This window comes from Dromiciops gliroides, chromosome 2 (assembly GCF_019393635.1).
Source record: "Dromiciops gliroides isolate mDroGli1 chromosome 2, mDroGli1.pri, whole genome shotgun sequence".
In the NCBI taxonomy this organism is placed as follows: Eukaryota; Metazoa; Chordata; class Mammalia; order Microbiotheria; family Microbiotheriidae; genus Dromiciops; species Dromiciops gliroides.
Window position 1 is genome coordinate 73,429,286 of NC_057862.1, and position 17,375 is coordinate 73,446,660.

General features: G+C 44.0%; 1 protein-coding gene across 1 annotated transcript; it reads right to left on the reverse strand.

Annotated features, from left to right (window-relative positions):
• Nucleotides 1-12,387: 12,387 nt before the first annotated feature.
• LOC122738079 (protein FAM25C-like) lies at nucleotides 12,388-16,382 on the reverse strand. Its single transcript, XM_043980139.1, has 3 exons — nucleotides 16,258-16,382; nucleotides 13,103-13,165; nucleotides 12,388-12,549 (listed from the first exon to the last, which is right to left on the reverse strand). The coding sequence occupies exons 1-3, from the start codon at nucleotides 16,328-16,330 to the stop codon at nucleotides 12,428-12,430; spliced, it is 258 nt and encodes an 85-aa protein (XP_043836074.1). The 5' UTR covers nucleotides 16,331-16,382; the 3' UTR covers nucleotides 12,388-12,427.
• Nucleotides 16,383-17,375: the final 993 nt, after the last annotated feature.

Genomic DNA, 17,375 nt, shown 5'->3' on the forward strand with positions numbered 1-17,375 from the left:
CCTTCCATATTATCGTGCTGTGGTATACCAGTATTCTTCCAGTCACCCAGGCTCACAACCTAGATGTCTTCCTTGGCTTCTCATTGTCCACAGCCAAGCAGTTGCCAAAGCTTGTAGACTTTGCTTTCATGGTTGTTTGTCCTTCTTTCCAAGAAGACCAGCCACTTCATGGCGTGATGACTTGCATGTGAATTGGATTTAATTGAGGCAGAGTTGCACAAAGTCATCAACCTCACTCTTCAGTCACTGAAGTCAATTGACAGGACAAAAGTCAAAACAACTGGTGATGGCTCAGGATGCAACGGATGGCCTTGGTGTCTTTGATGTCTGACCAAGCTCTAAGTGCTCCACATGCCTTCGTGGCTGTTGGAACAAATCGTTCTCATCCGCATGTCCCCTACAAACCTCTTCCCTCCCGATGCTGCCACCAGGCCCTCAACACCTCATGCCTGGACTATTGCAATAGCCTTCTGCCCCTGCCTCAGGCCTTCAACTCAACCATCAGAGTGATCTCCCTAAAACAGAGCTGACCATGCCCCACCCTCACTCTCCCACATTCAATAAATTCCAGCAGCTCCCTATCAGCTCCAGGATCAAATAGAAAGCCCTTCCTGGCCTGGTTTCCTTCAGACTTTCCAGTCTTTTATACCCCTCCCCCAATACATTCTATGATGCAGTAACTCCCCCTTGCTGTTCTTGCACAAGATGCTCCCACTCCTGACTCTTTTGCTGTCTTCCAGGCCTGGAACTCTCCTTCCTTGTCTCTTCCTACTGGCTTCCTTCAAGTCCCAACTAAAACCCCACCTTCTACAAGAAAGTCATTCCCGATCTCCCTTAAACTGGTGCCTTCCCTTTGAGATTACCTCTCATTTAGCCTGTATATATCTTATTTGTACATAGTTGTTTGCATGTTTTCTCTCCCATTAGATTGGAAGCTCCCTGAAGCCAGAGGCTATTTTTTCTTTCCTTTATATAAATCTAAAGCCCTTAATGAATGCTACTTGATTTTTAGTTAGGCCTAGAAACCTGCATTTAGCACCCACATAAATGAATTGCTTCACTCTTTATGTCCTTTATTTACTGAAAAGGATTTATTCTTTGTTTACTAAAAAAGGTTTACTAAAATCCTTTTTAAAGGATTGTCAGAAGATCTTGGTACTATTATATTCTCTCTCCCTTTTCGTTTTGTCAACTATCTCAGTGCTGTCTCCTTTAATTTTATTTTTTTTTAAATATTTATTTATTTATTTTGCGGGGCAGTGGGGGTTAAGTGACTTGCCTAGGGTCACACAGCTAGTAAGTGTCAAGTGTCTGAGGCCGGATTTGAACTCAGGAACTCCTGAATCCAGGGCCGGTGCTTTATCCACTGCACCACCTAGCTGCCCCCTCCCCTTTAATTTTATTATCCAGCACTAACATCTCTTTTTGGAGAAAGATATGTCATGGAGGTTGGGTCATTTTTCCAAATAGAATTGGCTTCTTTATCCCTTGGCCATATCATAAAGCAACCACTTCAGAGCAAAGACAGTCACAACTGTATAATCCCTTTAAAAGCTGCTCTAGCTTCTCTAGAAATGTTTGAGGCTCTGAATCACAATAGCGGCTTTTGAGGCAATGACATACACTGCAGTGGTGCATGTTTGTGATGAGTACCAACTACATGAGGGGAGAGAAAGCTTTCGTGCTGGATGAAACAAATTACTGGAGGTAAGGGGGATAACTGGCATGGGATAGGAAGTGGAGAAGCGTGGAGGGTGATGGAAGAATTGGGTAGGTCCTAGCAATGAGATGAAGGGCAGTGAGTAGGAGTGGGAGCTTGGGGTACCAAAGATACAGGATGCATTCAAAAATTCTGGCTCACTTGATCTTTGACATTACAATTTTGATAACACAAAACATTGTCACATCTCTGTTATGGGCCTAGGTACCTCATTTGAATGGCCCTGGATAAATCAAAAGAAACTCCTTGAGAAACTAAAGCAAAGGACAGACACACCTAAAGAGAGCAGCACGGATCCCGATCAAGTAACTCCAGGACCACCACCCTTCATTCCAGTCTCCTTCACCCCTCAGGGAGATAAGATTAGGTGAGGCTGCCGCCTTTGTGGCCTGAGGAGGAAAGAGATGGCTTGAGAGATCCAGAGCCGGCCATCACCCAACTCCCCTCCAGCCACCACCAGTGGGAGATGGTCCTCCCCCAGTAAGGGAACTTTGCACAGTCAGATGATCATCTCATCGGACCACCATCCGTCCTCTATAAAAGTATCTGCCTGTCTTCTGCTAGGGAAGAAAGGTATCTCAGAGAGCCACGCCTCTGTGCCATGCCTTCTCCCCATGAGAAGTCCAAGGATTTCTCTCTTGGTTTCCTTTCCCTAGCCCCTAAATAAACTTATTTTATTCTAATTGGATTTGTGTGCAGGACGGTATAATTCTTTAAAGAGGAATTCCTAAGAACCCCTACCCCTAACCCCATAACAAATCTCCAAGTACATAGGGTTTATGTATATGTGTGTATATGTGTTTATGTGTGTGCTGAGAACTACAATGAATTGCCTGGGGCTGACTGTCTTTGTCATTTCCAGACTCTTGATGGACCTTCTCCCTAGCAACTTATCCCCTCCCAATGTTTCCCCACCTTACTCCCTGGAATTTATGTTATTATGTAAAAAGGGTCCACCTACATTAAGTAGCTTCTATTCATAGTCTGTAGCTCCTATACTTAATTTAGGAGCAGTTCTATTATTTCTTTTGTCAAAGGTTCATTTACATTAAGTAGCTATAGTCACTCTGGAGCTATCTTTTGGTTCCCTTTTTGTTCTGTTACCCCATAAAAACCCTACCCTGTCCTCTGTTCCCATCTTTGGGTATTCCTAGCTTCTGAGCTTTGTGATACCACGATACCATGAGCTATAATTCCTCTGCCCTGATTAAAGACCTTATTTCTCCTATATTGATTGTTTCCTTAATTTCCAGGTTAACAGTGCATATTTTACCAAGGTGTTAGCCTCACTATAAGGTTTTTTTTAGGTTTTTTTTTTTAGTGAGGTAATTGGGGTTAAGTGACTTGCCCAGGGTTACACAGCTAGTAAGTGTCTGAGGCCGGATTTGAACTCAGGTCCTCCTGACTCCAGGGCCAGTGCTCTATCCACTGCGCCACCTAGCTGCCCCCTATAAGTCTTTTCTTAGATCATGTCTAGCTTAGTTCTGAGTGCCATATCTTAGGAGGAATGTTGAGAAGATGTGTATGCAGAGGAAAGTAGGCAGGATGGTAAAAGGCCTTGAGACTGTCATAAACTGTTTAGAAGACATAAGGGAGGGGCATAACTACTTTTTTCAACTATTTAATGGTGTTCATGTAACTGGGAAAATATATAAAAACCATTGTGGGGGAGGTCCATAAGTGTATCAAGAGTCTGGAATTGACAAAGATTGGTTAGCCCCAGGCAATTCACCTGCCTGGGTAGGGGGGACTGGGTGGGGAATCAGTTCTCCATAAATTTTGTAGTTATCAATATATATAATATATACATATATAATTTTCCCCCAAAAAAATCATGTGGATATTGCCTTAGACCTGTTTGACTTGACCCCTCTTTTCCCTCACTCCCAAAAGGACTATGGCTAAATATAATAATGAAAACTGCTGGAAAATGGAATGTACCAATTTGAGGGTGGTATATGTCCCTAGAGGATTTTCTTAATAGGGGGCTGAATAATGGTCCAGAAATTCACGCTTCAAGTAGAAAATGGACTAGATTAAGCTCTGAAGTCTCTTAAATTTCTATGATAAGGGGCAGCTAGATGGCGCAGTGGTAAAGCGACAGCCCGGGATTCAGGAGTACCTGGGTTCAAATCCGACCTCAGACACTTGACACTTACTAGCTGTGTGACTGTGGGCAAGTCACTTAACCCTCATTGCCCTGCAAAAAAAAAAAAATTCTATGATAAACACTTCATTTTTTTTTTATCATTGGCTTGGATATAGTGTTGAATTAATTCTCTAAGTACATTGATATGATTTGATTTCACAATAATTATGCCACCTAGTTTCCAAGAAAGAGATGTCACATTTAGTTGGTTTTATATTTAGTTTCAAAAGAAAATGTAGCAGGTAAAGTTATTTGTTAAACTGATCTTTTTCATTAAAAAAAAAAAAGTATCCAGCATATGGTCCGCTCAACTACAGCCTTTACTACATTGGCTTTAAACCAGGCTGAACAAAGTTTAACGATCTTAACCTTTACCCTTCAAAGCTGCAGCCGATTTTTAAAAGATAATAAATATCCAAACTTATTAGATTTTGAAATAGTAGGGTAGGAAATAAACATTTGATTTAATCAGTAGAGTATTCGGCAATGCCTTCAGCCAATAAGCACGACTACAGGGTATTGACCATCAAAATATCTGAAAGGATTGTGCCTCTAGACTGTGTTCCGGAAGACAGCCTAAGAAAAAGTGCCCTACAGGGAAATGACTCGACTACTTTTGGAGGCACTCAAGGTTAGAAATGTTTATTCTGCTGCATGCTGCCTCGGGCTATGGAGCAAATTAGGGGCTGATGCTAAATTGTATCAGAGTAAGGGAAGTCTACAGTTGATCAACCATGAGGTAAATAGACAGGCTGCTTATTATAACAAAAAAAGACCACATGAACAAGAGACTGATAATAATAGCTAGCATTTATTTGGTGTTTTAAGGTTTGCAAAGCGCTTTAAATATGTTATCTTATTTAATCATCACAACAAGCCTAGGAGGTAAATGCTATTATCCCCATTTAACAGATTAAGGAAACTGAGACCCAGTGCCTTACAGGACTTGCCCAAAGTCACACAAACTAGTGAGTGTCTGAAGTGGGATTTGAACTCATATTTTCTTGATTCTATCCACTGTACCAACCCAGCGAAAGTATTTCCTTTGAAAACACAAGGGGTGAGCCAAGAGGTGACTTGATGTGGCAGGTGCCTTTGGAGTTATGAGACCTTGATTCAAATTTCAGCGCTGTGATTATGTGACTCCAGGTCTTTGTGACCTTGGGCAAGTCACCAGAGGGAGCTCACTGGGCTGTAATCTCCTCACCGTTTTAGCCAAGGTGAGACTAAATCCTCTCCCAAAGTCACTTTGGAGAGTTTAGGCACGTACTCCATGGATCCCACTGTTTGAAGTGTTTTCTTGCAGTCAGAGATCTGAGAGCGGATTTGGCTTTTGGAATCCACCCAAAGTCACGCATATAGGATAGGATATAGTCGATCAAACTGGGTACTGATGGGGTTTTATTTGCTTTCTTGATGAGGAAGGGGGCGGAGAGCTCTGGGGGTTTGGGGGTTGGGTTTTTGACTCCTTAAAAAATACTTTGTCCACACATTAGAATATATGTATGACCTCCTGAGATTTTGGAAGACAATACTCGTTTGGATGGCAAATAAATTGCATCAGCCTCACCTTGTACATTGAACAGAAGCTAACTCGTCAGGTAAGGGATTTTATAAAAAAAATGTAAACACAGGCATTTAGACTGGGCCAAGGCAAAAACTGTTATACGCTTGTTACATCTTGTTACATCGCTCCAAAGTTCTTTTCATTGAGCCCTTAGCAAATCACTACTGATAGAAAAAGCTGGGAACACTATTCTGTGGAAGATGAGTCATCTCATTAATCTTCATTTTTACCAAAGGCTTTTCACAGAAATGCTTATTAACCTGCACGGCATCTGAAAAGGGGAAGAAAGTAGGCCTTCCTGCTAATGCTAATTTGAAACTTGCAGAGATCCTGAAAGGTTAGCAAGTCTGGGAACCAATCGTTTAGGACTTTGGGATTTAGGGAAATTTATATACAGATAGTTATAGAGGAGTAGCCACGCTGAAGAAATGGGAGACCCTTGAATTATTTGCTTCCTACTTTGTCATTTGTCATTCACAACCACCCTTTGAGGGAGGGGGTACAGATATCCCAGATGAGATCCCACAGGTACATTAACTTGACCATGGTTGACATAGCTATTAAGCAGGAGAGCCAGGGCTTAAACCCAGTTTCAATAATTACAAATCCAGTGCTCTTCCCATCCATTACATCGCATTGCCTCCCCACATAGGGCCCGGATCCATTTCCTTGGTGGCATCTTAATTTTTTCTCACCTACAAATAGCTTGGGCTATGTTGTTGTTAAGTCATGTCCAATTTTTTGTGATCCTATTTGGGATTTTCTTGGCAGATACTGGAGTGGTTTGCCATTTCCTTCTCCAACTCATTTACAGATGAAGAAAGTGAGGCAAACTAAGTTAAGCAGTTTGCCCAGGATCACACAGCTAATAAGTGTCTGAGACCAGATTTGAACTCAGGAAGATGTCTTCCTGACTCCCTGCCTGACACTCTATGCACTATGGCTCCACCTGGCTGCTCTTGGGCTGCATAGTCCTTAGCAATGAAAAACTGCTAATAAAAGTCATCAAGTAAATAAGTCTTTACAAGCTAGTGTCATGGGGTGCAGAGCACCCCAGAATTTCTCTGGGGCACACCGAGGAATCTTCTCCTTGAGAAACTAAACCAGAGGACAGATAAGGCCTAGAGGAACCAAATTGGACTGAGCTAGCTTGGGATTCCTACCCTTCATTCCGGTCTCCCTTATCCTGGGGAGATAAGTTTGGGTGTGGCTTCGGCCTTTGTGTTCTGAGGAGGGATCCATAGCCACCCCTCACCCAATTCCTTTAGTCACTACCAGTGGGGGATGGTCCTCCACTGCTCACCCAATTCCCCCAGCTACCACCAGTGGGGGATGGTCCTCTCTCACTAAAGGAACTTTTCACGGGCAGATGGTCCACCCCCATCAGTCATCTATAAAAGTACCTTCCGGTCTCCTGTTCGAGGAGATTTGGTACCTCTGAGCCATGTGCTTTATGCCAAATCTCCCCATGAAAAGTCCAAGGATTTCTTTCATGGTTTCCCTCCCCCCACCCTTCCCTTCCCTTGCTCCTAAATAAACTATCACCTTGTTCTAACTAAGTTTTGTGTGCAAGAGGGTGTAATTCTTTAAAGAGGAATTCCCAAGAACCCCAACCCGTACCCCATTTTTCCACTATATCACTAGTTTTCCTCTACAAGTGTAGGAAGGTAGAGAGGAAAGGTTTCCTATCACTTATCTTCCTATTCCTCTGGTGTATTTGATGGGCAATAGGGAAATTCAAATTCTCTAATAATCACCTAGCATTTATAGCACTTTAATTTTGCAAAGTACAAACCTATTGATATGGGGGGAAGTGGGGTATGGGTTAGATCAGGGGTTGGGGTTCTTGGGGATCCCTCTTTAAAGAATTACACCCTCTTGCACACAAAACTTAGTTAGAATAAGGTGGTAGTTTATTTAGGAGCAAGGGAAGGGGAGGGAAACCATGAAAGAAATCCTTGGACTTTTCATGGGGAGATTGGCACAAAGCACATGGCTCAGAGGTACCAAATCTTGAACAGGAGACTGGAAAGTACTTTTATAGAGTCCTGATGGGGGTGGACCATTTGCCTGTGGAAAGTTCCTTTAGTGAGGGTGGACCATCCCCCGCTGGTAGTGACTAGAGGAATTGGGTGAGGGGTGGCTACAGATCCCTCTTCAGAACACAAAGGCCACAGCCACACCCAAATTTATCTCCCCAGGGTAAGGGAGACCAGAATGAAGGGTAGGAATCCCAAACTAGCTCAGTCCAGTTTGGTTCAGTTTATCTCTCCAGGCGTTATCTGTCCTCTGGTTTAGTTTCTCTAGGAGAAAGTTCCTTGATGTGCCCCAGAGAACTTCTGGGGTGCTCTGCACCCCATGACATTCCCCACTTCTTTATATATAAGGAAAGGGGATGAAGATTCTTCTGAAACCGCTTCATGCTGACCGGGGGGTCGAAGAAATCACGGCGCAAGGGAGGGGGAGAGAAGTGGAGAAGGCCTGGAATGCTCGGAGTTGTGAGGGGCCCAGAGAGTCCAGAGGCAACACGTAGGCAGTGTCATGAATCCTTGAGCCTAGATGGAACAGACTTAAACAAAAAAATTAAAACTGACCAGAGCAAAAAGGAAAAGGGACTTTATCAGATCAGGAGTCAAGTGGGACCTTTTGGCAGAACAGGGTGTGGCCGGCTTTACCGGAGTTAAGTAATCAAATCAAGCCTAATTCTGTGATAGGCAGTGTCTGTCTACATTTACGGTCCTTTTATCCCATCCCCACTTTGTGCCTTGATTGCATGCTAGGACCTGAACCAAAGAGTAAGACAGAGGTCGCCCCAAAACCATTCCTAGGCTTGCCTCCTATGTCCAGCTTGGCCATGGGCCTGACAAGGTGCTGGCCAGGAGAGCAAGCTGCAGAGCCCTGGATTTTTGCTAAGCCGATCTCTTGGGTGCTGCCCTGGGGACAAAGAGGTAGGAGGGCAGGCCTCACCTTCGTGAGGCTTCCCCCACTTCTGTGTCCCAGTTTACTGCAGCTGCCAGAATCTCGGCCAGCCGGAGTTCTGCTGGTAGCAGATGTGGTGATGGCTGCTGCTTGGTCTATGGAGCGGGCATGAGCCATCCTTTCTCTCTCTTTGGCTACGGCAAGGTCCCTGTTATTAAAAATCTTTTTTTTTTTTTTTTTAGTGAGGCAATTGGGGTTAAGTGACTTGCCCAGGGTCACACAGCTAGTGAGTGTTAAGTGTTTGAGGCCGGATTTGAACCCAGGTACTCCTGACTCCAGGGCCGGTGCTCTATCCACTGCGCCACCTAGCTGCCCCCCTGTTATTAAAAATCTTAAAAACAACGTCAAGGAGTTCTGAGGATGGGATCTGGGGACCCCAGTCTAACTTCTGGAGCTCTCTCCTAATGTCAGGAGCAGACTGGCTGATAAAATGAATATTGAGGACAGTTATTCCTACATCTCTTTGGGGGTCTAGGTTGGTATATTTCTTCAGAGAGTCCGCTAAGCAGCTCTTGAAGACAGCAGGCTTTTCATCAGACCCCTGTGTTATCTCCCTCACCTTTCCATAATTGACTTGTTTCTTAACCCCCCTTCTCATTCCCTCAACCAGGCAGGTGACCATGTGATTTCTATGAGCTCTCTCTTCCCTGTTCTCATAGTTCCATCTCGGTTCTATGACCGGGACAGCTGTAAATCCAGGGACTCCAACCCAATTTCCAACCTGCGAGTGTTCATCCCCAACTTGTACCGCCAGATCCCAAATTTGTTTTTTCTCGTCAGGGGTACAACAGCTGGCAAGAATAATTTGCAAATCAGTCCAGGAAAGGTCAAACTCCAGTGTCACAGACTTAAAGCCATCTATGAACTTTGTGGGGTTCTCTGAGTAACTCCCCAATTTCTCTTTAATCTGAGATAACCTGCTTATAGAAAAAGAGGCATGCCTTAATGTTGTGCCCTTCCCAATGGGAAATTCCCTTAATGGAAGTAGGGAAGCAGTGGGAGACGCGGGTAAGGACCTGGGTTGGGGAGATAGCTCAGGTGGAGACAGAGGATTGGGCGCAGGGCCCAGTGGGGGAGGGGTGACAGCCTTTGGCTGTGGAGTAGGTGGGAGAGGGGAAACAGTCTTTGGCTGCAGCGTGGGTGGAGATGGGGAAAGGGAGATAGCCTTAGGTGACTGCAGATTAGGTAAAGCAGATGGGGTCCGCTGAATGGAAAAAACAGGAGAAATGGGAACATATTGGAGTTCCCCCAGATTGTAAATGGAATAGAGCAGGATAGAAGGAGACTGATATCCACTCCCCGTGTGGCACAGGGAATTGGTTCTGAGATCAGCCGGTGGGCAAGGAGAGGTCTCAGTCATAGAGTGATATGACTGTGGTTGACCCATAGGTATGGAAGCAGGCAGGGAAGGAGTGGAACGAGAAACAGGTAGGGAATGAGTTTGAGGGGACCTCGTCCTTTCCCTTTGACTTCTGGCTTAAACTCATAAAAGCCGATATGTATGGAATCTCTGTCCATCTCCCTTCACGCTTGCAAAACTTGTCCAATTGCAAAATGGTATTATAATTAAGGGTGCCGTGTACAGGCCAATTTCCTTCACTTCCTAGAGGATAATGTGGCCATAAATTGTTACAAAAATGTATCATACATCTCTTTCTCAGGTTTTTAAGTTCCAGTCTAGTCCAATCTCTTAGAATGCACTCCAGAGGTGAATTTTTCGGAACACTCCCTTTCTGTCCCATAACTACTGTCTAAGGAGAATAGTCTGAACCAAGAGCAGAGAACTGGTAAGGGATAGACACATAAGCATAAATGTTCTTACCCAGAAACGTGTAGTCTGAGGGTCTAAGCGTGGTTCGGACATCTAGGAGTCCCAGGCTGCTCTCTGCTGTAGTGCAGACACCAACCGTCTCTACCTCTCTGTGACTCAAACGGGAGGTTGAGTCCGGTGGGAGAGAGAGAAGGAGAAACCCAGAAGGTAGGGCCCTACCTCCAGGTTTTGTGTGCCAAGCGTGGACCAGACGTCTGTTTGAGCTTTCGGGGAGGGAGGGAGACTCAGGCTGCCCTCCGCTGCCACGTGTGAAAGCTGATCCTCTCTCTACCTCTCTGTGACTCAAACGGGAGGTTGAGTCAGGCGGGAGAGGGAGAAAGGAAACCCAGAAGGGAGGTTCCCGCCCCCCAGTTTTGTGTACTAAGAGGAAAGAGGAAATTCCCGTGTCCCTGTTCGGGGCCAAAGGATATGGTGGGAAATGGGGTATGAGTTAGATCAGGGGTTGGGGTTCTTAGGAATTCCTAAGGGGGTGGCTATGGATCCCTCTTCAGAACACAAAGGGCACAGCCACACCCAAATTTATCTCCCCAGGGTAAGGGAGACCAAAATGAAGGGTAGGAATCAAGCTCAGTCCGATTTGGTTCAGCTTATCTCTCTAGGCGTATCTGTCCTCTGGTTTAGTTTCTCAAGGAGAAGTTTCCTTGATGTGCTCCAGAGAACTTCTGGGGTGCTCTGCACCCCATGACACTATGATCATATTTGCTTCTCACAACAACCCTGAGAGGTGGAATCTATTATCATATTCCCATTTTACAGATGAGGAAACTGAGAAAGAAAGTGTTATGGGCCTGGGGTACCTCAGAAGTTTTCTGGGGGAAATCAAGGAACCTTCTTGAGAAACTAAACCAAAGGACAGACACACTGAAAGAGATGAGTGGCACTGGATCTGAACTGAGATAACTCCAGGACCACTGGTCCAGAATCCCCCAAGATTAAGATTAGGTGTGGCTGCTGCCTTTGTGGGATGAGGGGAACAAAGATGGCTTGCGATATCAGAACTGCCTCTCACCCAACTTCCCCCAGCCACCAGCAGTGGGGGATGGTCCTCCCCCAATTAGGGAACTCTCTCCAGTCAGATATTCACCCCATGGTCTTCTTTTTTTTTTTTTGCAGGGCAATGAGGGTTAAGTGACTTGCCCAGGGTCACACAGCTAGTAAGTGTCAAGTGTCTGAGGCCAGATTTGAACTCAGGTCCTCCTGACTCCAGGGCCAGTGCTTTACCACTGCGCCATCTAGCTGCCCCCCATGGTCTTCTATAAAAGAATTTGCCTGTCTCCTGCTGGAGGAGATAGGTATCTCAGGGAGTCACGCCTCTGTGCCACGCCTTCTCTCCATGAGAAGTCCAAAGACCCTCTTGGTTTCCTTTCCCTAGCACCTAAATAAACTATTATTTTGCTCTAATTGGATTTGTGTGCAAGAGGGTGTAATTCTTTAAAGAGGAATTCCTAAGAAGCCCTACCCCAACCTCCCACCTATTTACCCCATAACAGAAAGGTTAAGTGACTTGCTTGGCATCACAGCTGATAAGTGTCTGAGGTTAGAGTCTTCCTGACTCCAAGTCCTGCACTCTATCCACTATACTACCTCAGAATTAGGGTTAGGCTATAATCCACCGCCTAGCAGATTATTTTGAAATAATACCAGAATCTGCCAATAGGAATGGTTTTAAAGAAGACCTTAGGCAATATGAGCCAAAATATAATCAATACCTCAGGTCTCCTTCAAACATTGGGGTACTGGTGGCTGATTGCCTAGTTTGTATGTTGGAGTTGAAAATGTTTTAATAAATATTTAACATCTATGCTAAAAATCCCCAGTGAGACATGGGAAAAATGGAGATAGCCAAATCCATAGGATCACAGATTTATAGCTCAAATGGACCTCAGAGGCCATCTAGCCCCTTTCATTTTATATATGAGGATGCATGAATATAGGAAGGGAAGGGACTTGCCCAAGGTCACAAATTTAGTAGTAGCATAAATATTTGAACCAGGTCCTCTTGATACAAATCCAGTGCTTTTCCCACTATACCATGAATTGCTCAGTTGTTTTGGCGAATTGAATCGTTTAGGGGGGAAAAGACTCTCTTAATTTCTTTACCAATAGTAAATAATGAAACCAGTACCAAAAATGGAAGTCACATGGCTTTTTATTGTGCTCAGGCTATGATGGCCATGCTGATTATTGTCCAAGATTGTTCAATCCCTCAGCGGCATGAGTTATTGTGTCGGTCACTTTGTTGGTCACCTCTTTTACAGCTTTTTCTTCAGCTTCCTTTACAGCTTTCACGACATTTTTGATGACTTTTGAGGAAAAAGAGAAGATGGTTTGAGTAAATGAATATTGTTCAGCCTCTTATTTGTAGTGTGGCATAAAACCTGGTAGGTCCCTATGAATTATACCATACAAATTGCTGTTACTCTGAAATGATGCTGTTAACTTAATGTTTTTTGTTTGTTCGTTTGTTTCTTTTTTACCAAATAGAAAGAACATAAGGAACAGCAATGGGAAGCCAACACTTATTCCTTGTCCTAGCAAACAAAGCCCTTCCACTTAGTCTTATGGTGTCCCATAAGTAATTAACTTATATATGCTGCCTATCTCTCCAGTGCATTTGTTTGTTTCTTTATTTATTGCTGATTGATTTTTCAAAGTAAAATGTTCTCTGGCTATAAGTAAACTTAGACAATCTCAATGATATGGGTAACAAGTAAATAATAATTATGCCAAAAGAAAGAATGGTGCCATTGATGAGAAAAGAAAATATTTGACTTTGTGAATCCACTTCAGCCATACCACCTCATATTTATTTGTCTTTGCTTATCCCTAAAATCTCTAGTTTAGAATTTCTCATACCTTCTCCACCAGCCTCCTTGGCATTTTCCACCACTTCCTTGACCACTTCTCCAGCTACATTGACTAGAAAGAAGAGAGAGCATAAAACAGAAATAAGAGGTCCAAAATTCCTACAACTTTGTATAACCCTAAACTAATAAATTATAATATATCAAATACTATATAATACAATGTAATATAAATAAGTAACTGCCCAGAAAAAGATTTTTATTGGCCTTTTGTTTCCAACTCTAATTTCAGACTAATTCAATGTGATTAGTTCACAAATGAGTCCATTTATTGCAAAAGTAAATACGTCAACAAATGTTTATTAAGTATCTACTGTGTGTCCGACACTATGCTAAGTGATGGGGATACAAAGAGGGGCAAAGGATAGACCCTCTTGGAGCTCATCATGCAAATAGCTACATACAAACAACATCTATACAGTATATATACATATGTTTATGTATGCACATGTACACAGGATAAATTAATACAAATATATACAGGATAAATTGAAAGTAATCACCACAAGGTATGAGGATTGAGGAGGATGTGAAAAAGTTTCTTGTAGAAGGTGGGCTTTTAACTAAAACTTGAAGGAAGCCAGTGAGAAACTAGGCAATAGAGATGACAAGGGAAAAATTCCAGGCATGGGGGACAGCCAGCCAGTGGAAATGCTGTCATAGTCAGGCGATAGAAGGAGGCCAGTGTCACTGTACTGCAGTGAGGGTGGGTGGGAATGGAAGGGGAATAAAGTATAATAAGACTGGAAAGTCAGGAGAGTTGGGTTTATAAAGATGTTATCCTTGATCCTAGAGATAATAAGGAACCACTGGAGTTTTCTGAATGGGGGTGGGGTAGCAATTCGATCAGACCTGCAGTAGATGAACCTAGAGAGGGGAGACTTGGCAAAGAGACCAACCACAAAGATGAGTAGGCCAAAAAGGATAGGAATGGAAACTGGTCCCTCTGGTTCAGATTCCCGACACTCTGAATCTCTGTCATACCAGCAGGGCTAGGAAAAATCTTGAGAAAATGGCTCTGCTGCATTTGGCAACCACAGCTCTAGAGGCTCCAGCTCCTGACTTGAGGTGTTTTCACTGGCTTGGACTTCTCTCTCCTCATCTCTGACGCCTGGCATCTCTGGCTTCCTTTTTTTCCCCCCTCAGGGCAATGAAGGTTAAGTGACTTGCCCAAGGTCACACAGCTAGTAAGTGTCAAGTGTCAGGTCCTCCTGAATCCAGGGCCAGTGCTTTATCCACTGTGCCACCCAGCTGCTTCCCCTGGCTTCCTTTAAAGCCCAGCTAAATCTCACCTTCTACAAGAAGCCCTCCCCTATTACTTACCCCCAATTAATGCTAGTGCCTTCCCTCTGTTGCTGATCTCTCTTTTATCCTGTCCATCTCTCATTTCTACATAGCCACTTGTACATTGTTTACATGTTGTCTCTCCCTTTAGATTATAAACTCTTTGAGGACAGGAACTGTGTTTCACCCCCTTCCTTTTGTCCTTAGCACAGTGTCTGGCTTATATATAAAGGCTTATGGACTGCCTGACAGTTAGAAGGAAATCTATCTTTGAATGCCAAATCCCAGCTTCCTCCCAGGAAAGCACTCCATAAAAAGCAAGGAAAGAAGGATGGAAGAGAAATAGGGTTGTCTGCTCACTTCAAAGTTCTTCCATCTGAGATCCATTTGTCTGTGTAAAGAGTAGTATAAAGTACCCCTGAGCCTTCTAGATTAAAGACACTATTTAAATTCAAAGCTTTCTGTTTCATCACAGGATCCTTCCTTTACCCTACAGCCCCTTTGAGTTCTAATACCGAGGGTGGCTTTGTCAATCCACTTTTCGATTTGTTTAAATATCCATGGTTAGTTACCAAGACCAAGGGAAGGGATGGGGGAGAATATCTGTCATTTCTTCAAATACAAATCCTTAAAACTTCCTCTAAGGTAAAAATAAAATTCTGTTGGGTATTTGTTTACAAAATTATTTGAAAGTATTGTTTTTGAACAGAACAGCTATCAACATTTCAGGGAAGCCCATTTTACAAATTGGCCGTCATCTTTTGTAGGCATTAAAGGATCCAAGTGTCAGCTTCCCTGAAGATTATTCGAGGAAAGCAATTTATAAAGCTTAGATCATATATAATGTATATAGTATATATAGTATCTATGTATATAGAAAAAAATCACAGGAGTTACCTCACAGATTCTTAGTTATTCACAGGTTCCTAGCAATCCACCTCAACCAACGCCTTGATTTTACAGATAAAGAAACCAGCCCAGTGATTTGCAGCTGGAAGGGTCTAAGAAGCAGGTTTTGGCTCCCGGTGCTCTTTCCCATGGACCACCATTTCCAGGGATGAAGGCACAAAAATTTTAGAGGTGCTCTTCTTGGTCTATTGGTCATTGATGGCCACCTCGAGTGCAAATTCTAGGCAATCTTTAGACCAATCATAATCAGGTGGAGCAGTGTGGTTCCTTCTTCTCCCAGCCCCCAGGTTCCCAATTAGCTGGAGCATCCCCGGCAGACATTGCTGTCGAACAGGTTTGTGTTGGCTGGAAGCCAGTCTGCCCAGGCCCTACAATTAGTCTCACAAAAGCTTCCTCCTTTTGGAGTCTTTCAATGATTTTCTTCAATTTCCCAACATCCACCAGAAGAAGGGAAAGTTGGAGGAATGGAGGGAATTGGTTGGGGGGTTGGGGGGGGCGGGGAATCCTTCTGTTGAGGTCAGCAAAATTGGCCTTTCTAAAGACCTCTGCAGAGTAACCAGAAGGGTAATTTTAACCCTGCCTGACATCTCTTCCCTCAGCCCTCTCTCCCTTTCCAACACAGCCCTACCATGGAAAGCACACTAGAATACTGATGGTCTATGATTATTTTTTTGTTTTCTTGACATAATTGAGTAAAGTGAGAGAGATGTAGGTAGTGAATTTGCACATTCTTTTTCTTCCAAAGCAGTAGAATAAAGAAGATATAACAAAATAACAAACCCGAACCTACAAAACCCTCATCCCAGACAACCAGAGCCATGTTTGTAGCCTCTTCTAGATTACCCTAAAGACCCCTCTGCCTCTCTGTAAGCACCCCAGAGACTTGTAGACTCCCTAACCCATCCACCTGCCCCCTTTCCAATGGAGGTACCTGCGGGCTAAAGTGTTACTCACCTACAGTTTCTGTAGCATTCTCAGCCCGGTGGGCCAGACCCTCGGCGGCAAGCTTCCCTATGCTTCCAAACATGGTTCTACCTGGCCTGTTCCTGAGGAGTGAGATGAATGCTGTACGGCTTCCTCCTAACCCTGGCTTTTTATAGGCAGGCAGGCTCCTCCAAATGTCCATGGGGCAATGGGTGTCACATTAAAGGATTCAGGAGGATTTGGTGGTGATTAATCCATGAGGCATCAAAGTGGGTGGGGGAAACTATGGAAACTGGTTCCTCAGGGTCTTGAGCAAAGGCCTGTCCCAAGGGAAGTGCCCTTCTACTCATGGTAAGTGTCCATTCACAATCCACACGTATCTACTATGTGCTGGGCACTGTACTAGGTGCCAGGATAGTCATGGACCTGTCCCCTAGACACCTCTATGAGAGTGGATTTCAGAACTGAATCCAAGGGTAGCTAGATGGTACAGTAGAGAGAACACTGGCTCTGCATTCAAGAGGAAGGAGGATCTGAGTTCAAATCCAGTCTCAAGCACTTACTAGCTGTGTGACCCCCATTGCCTAAAAAAAAAAAAGAACTGAATCTGGTTTCTCCCTTCTCTTATCCTTGCTCCACAGAGCTGCTAAATTGATATTCCTAATTCAGGGGCATGACCATGTCACAGATAAAATATGGATATTGGCATTTAAAGCTCTTCACTCTGGCTCTAGCCCAGCTCACCAGAATTATTGTATATTATTCATTTTTTAGGCAATGGGGGTTAAGTGACTTGCCCATGGTCACACAGCTAGTAAGTGTCAAGTGTCTGAGGCTGGATTTGAACTCAGGTACTCCTGAATCCAGGGCCGGTGCTTTAACCAATGTGCCATCTAGCTGCCCCTATTATTGTATATTATTCCCCTTTACTCTTTATTCCCCCCACACCTGACCCATAGGCTTTGTATTCCTCCATACACAGCATCCCACCTCTCACGTTTGCTCAGTCTGTCTCCCATGCCTGGAATGTTCTTTCTACTTACTATACCCCTTGGAATCCTGAGCCCCTCAGTCAAAGAGCCATATCCTACAAGAGGTCTTTCTGATTCCTCCTAGTCCCCCCACCCACCCACCCATCCACCCACCAA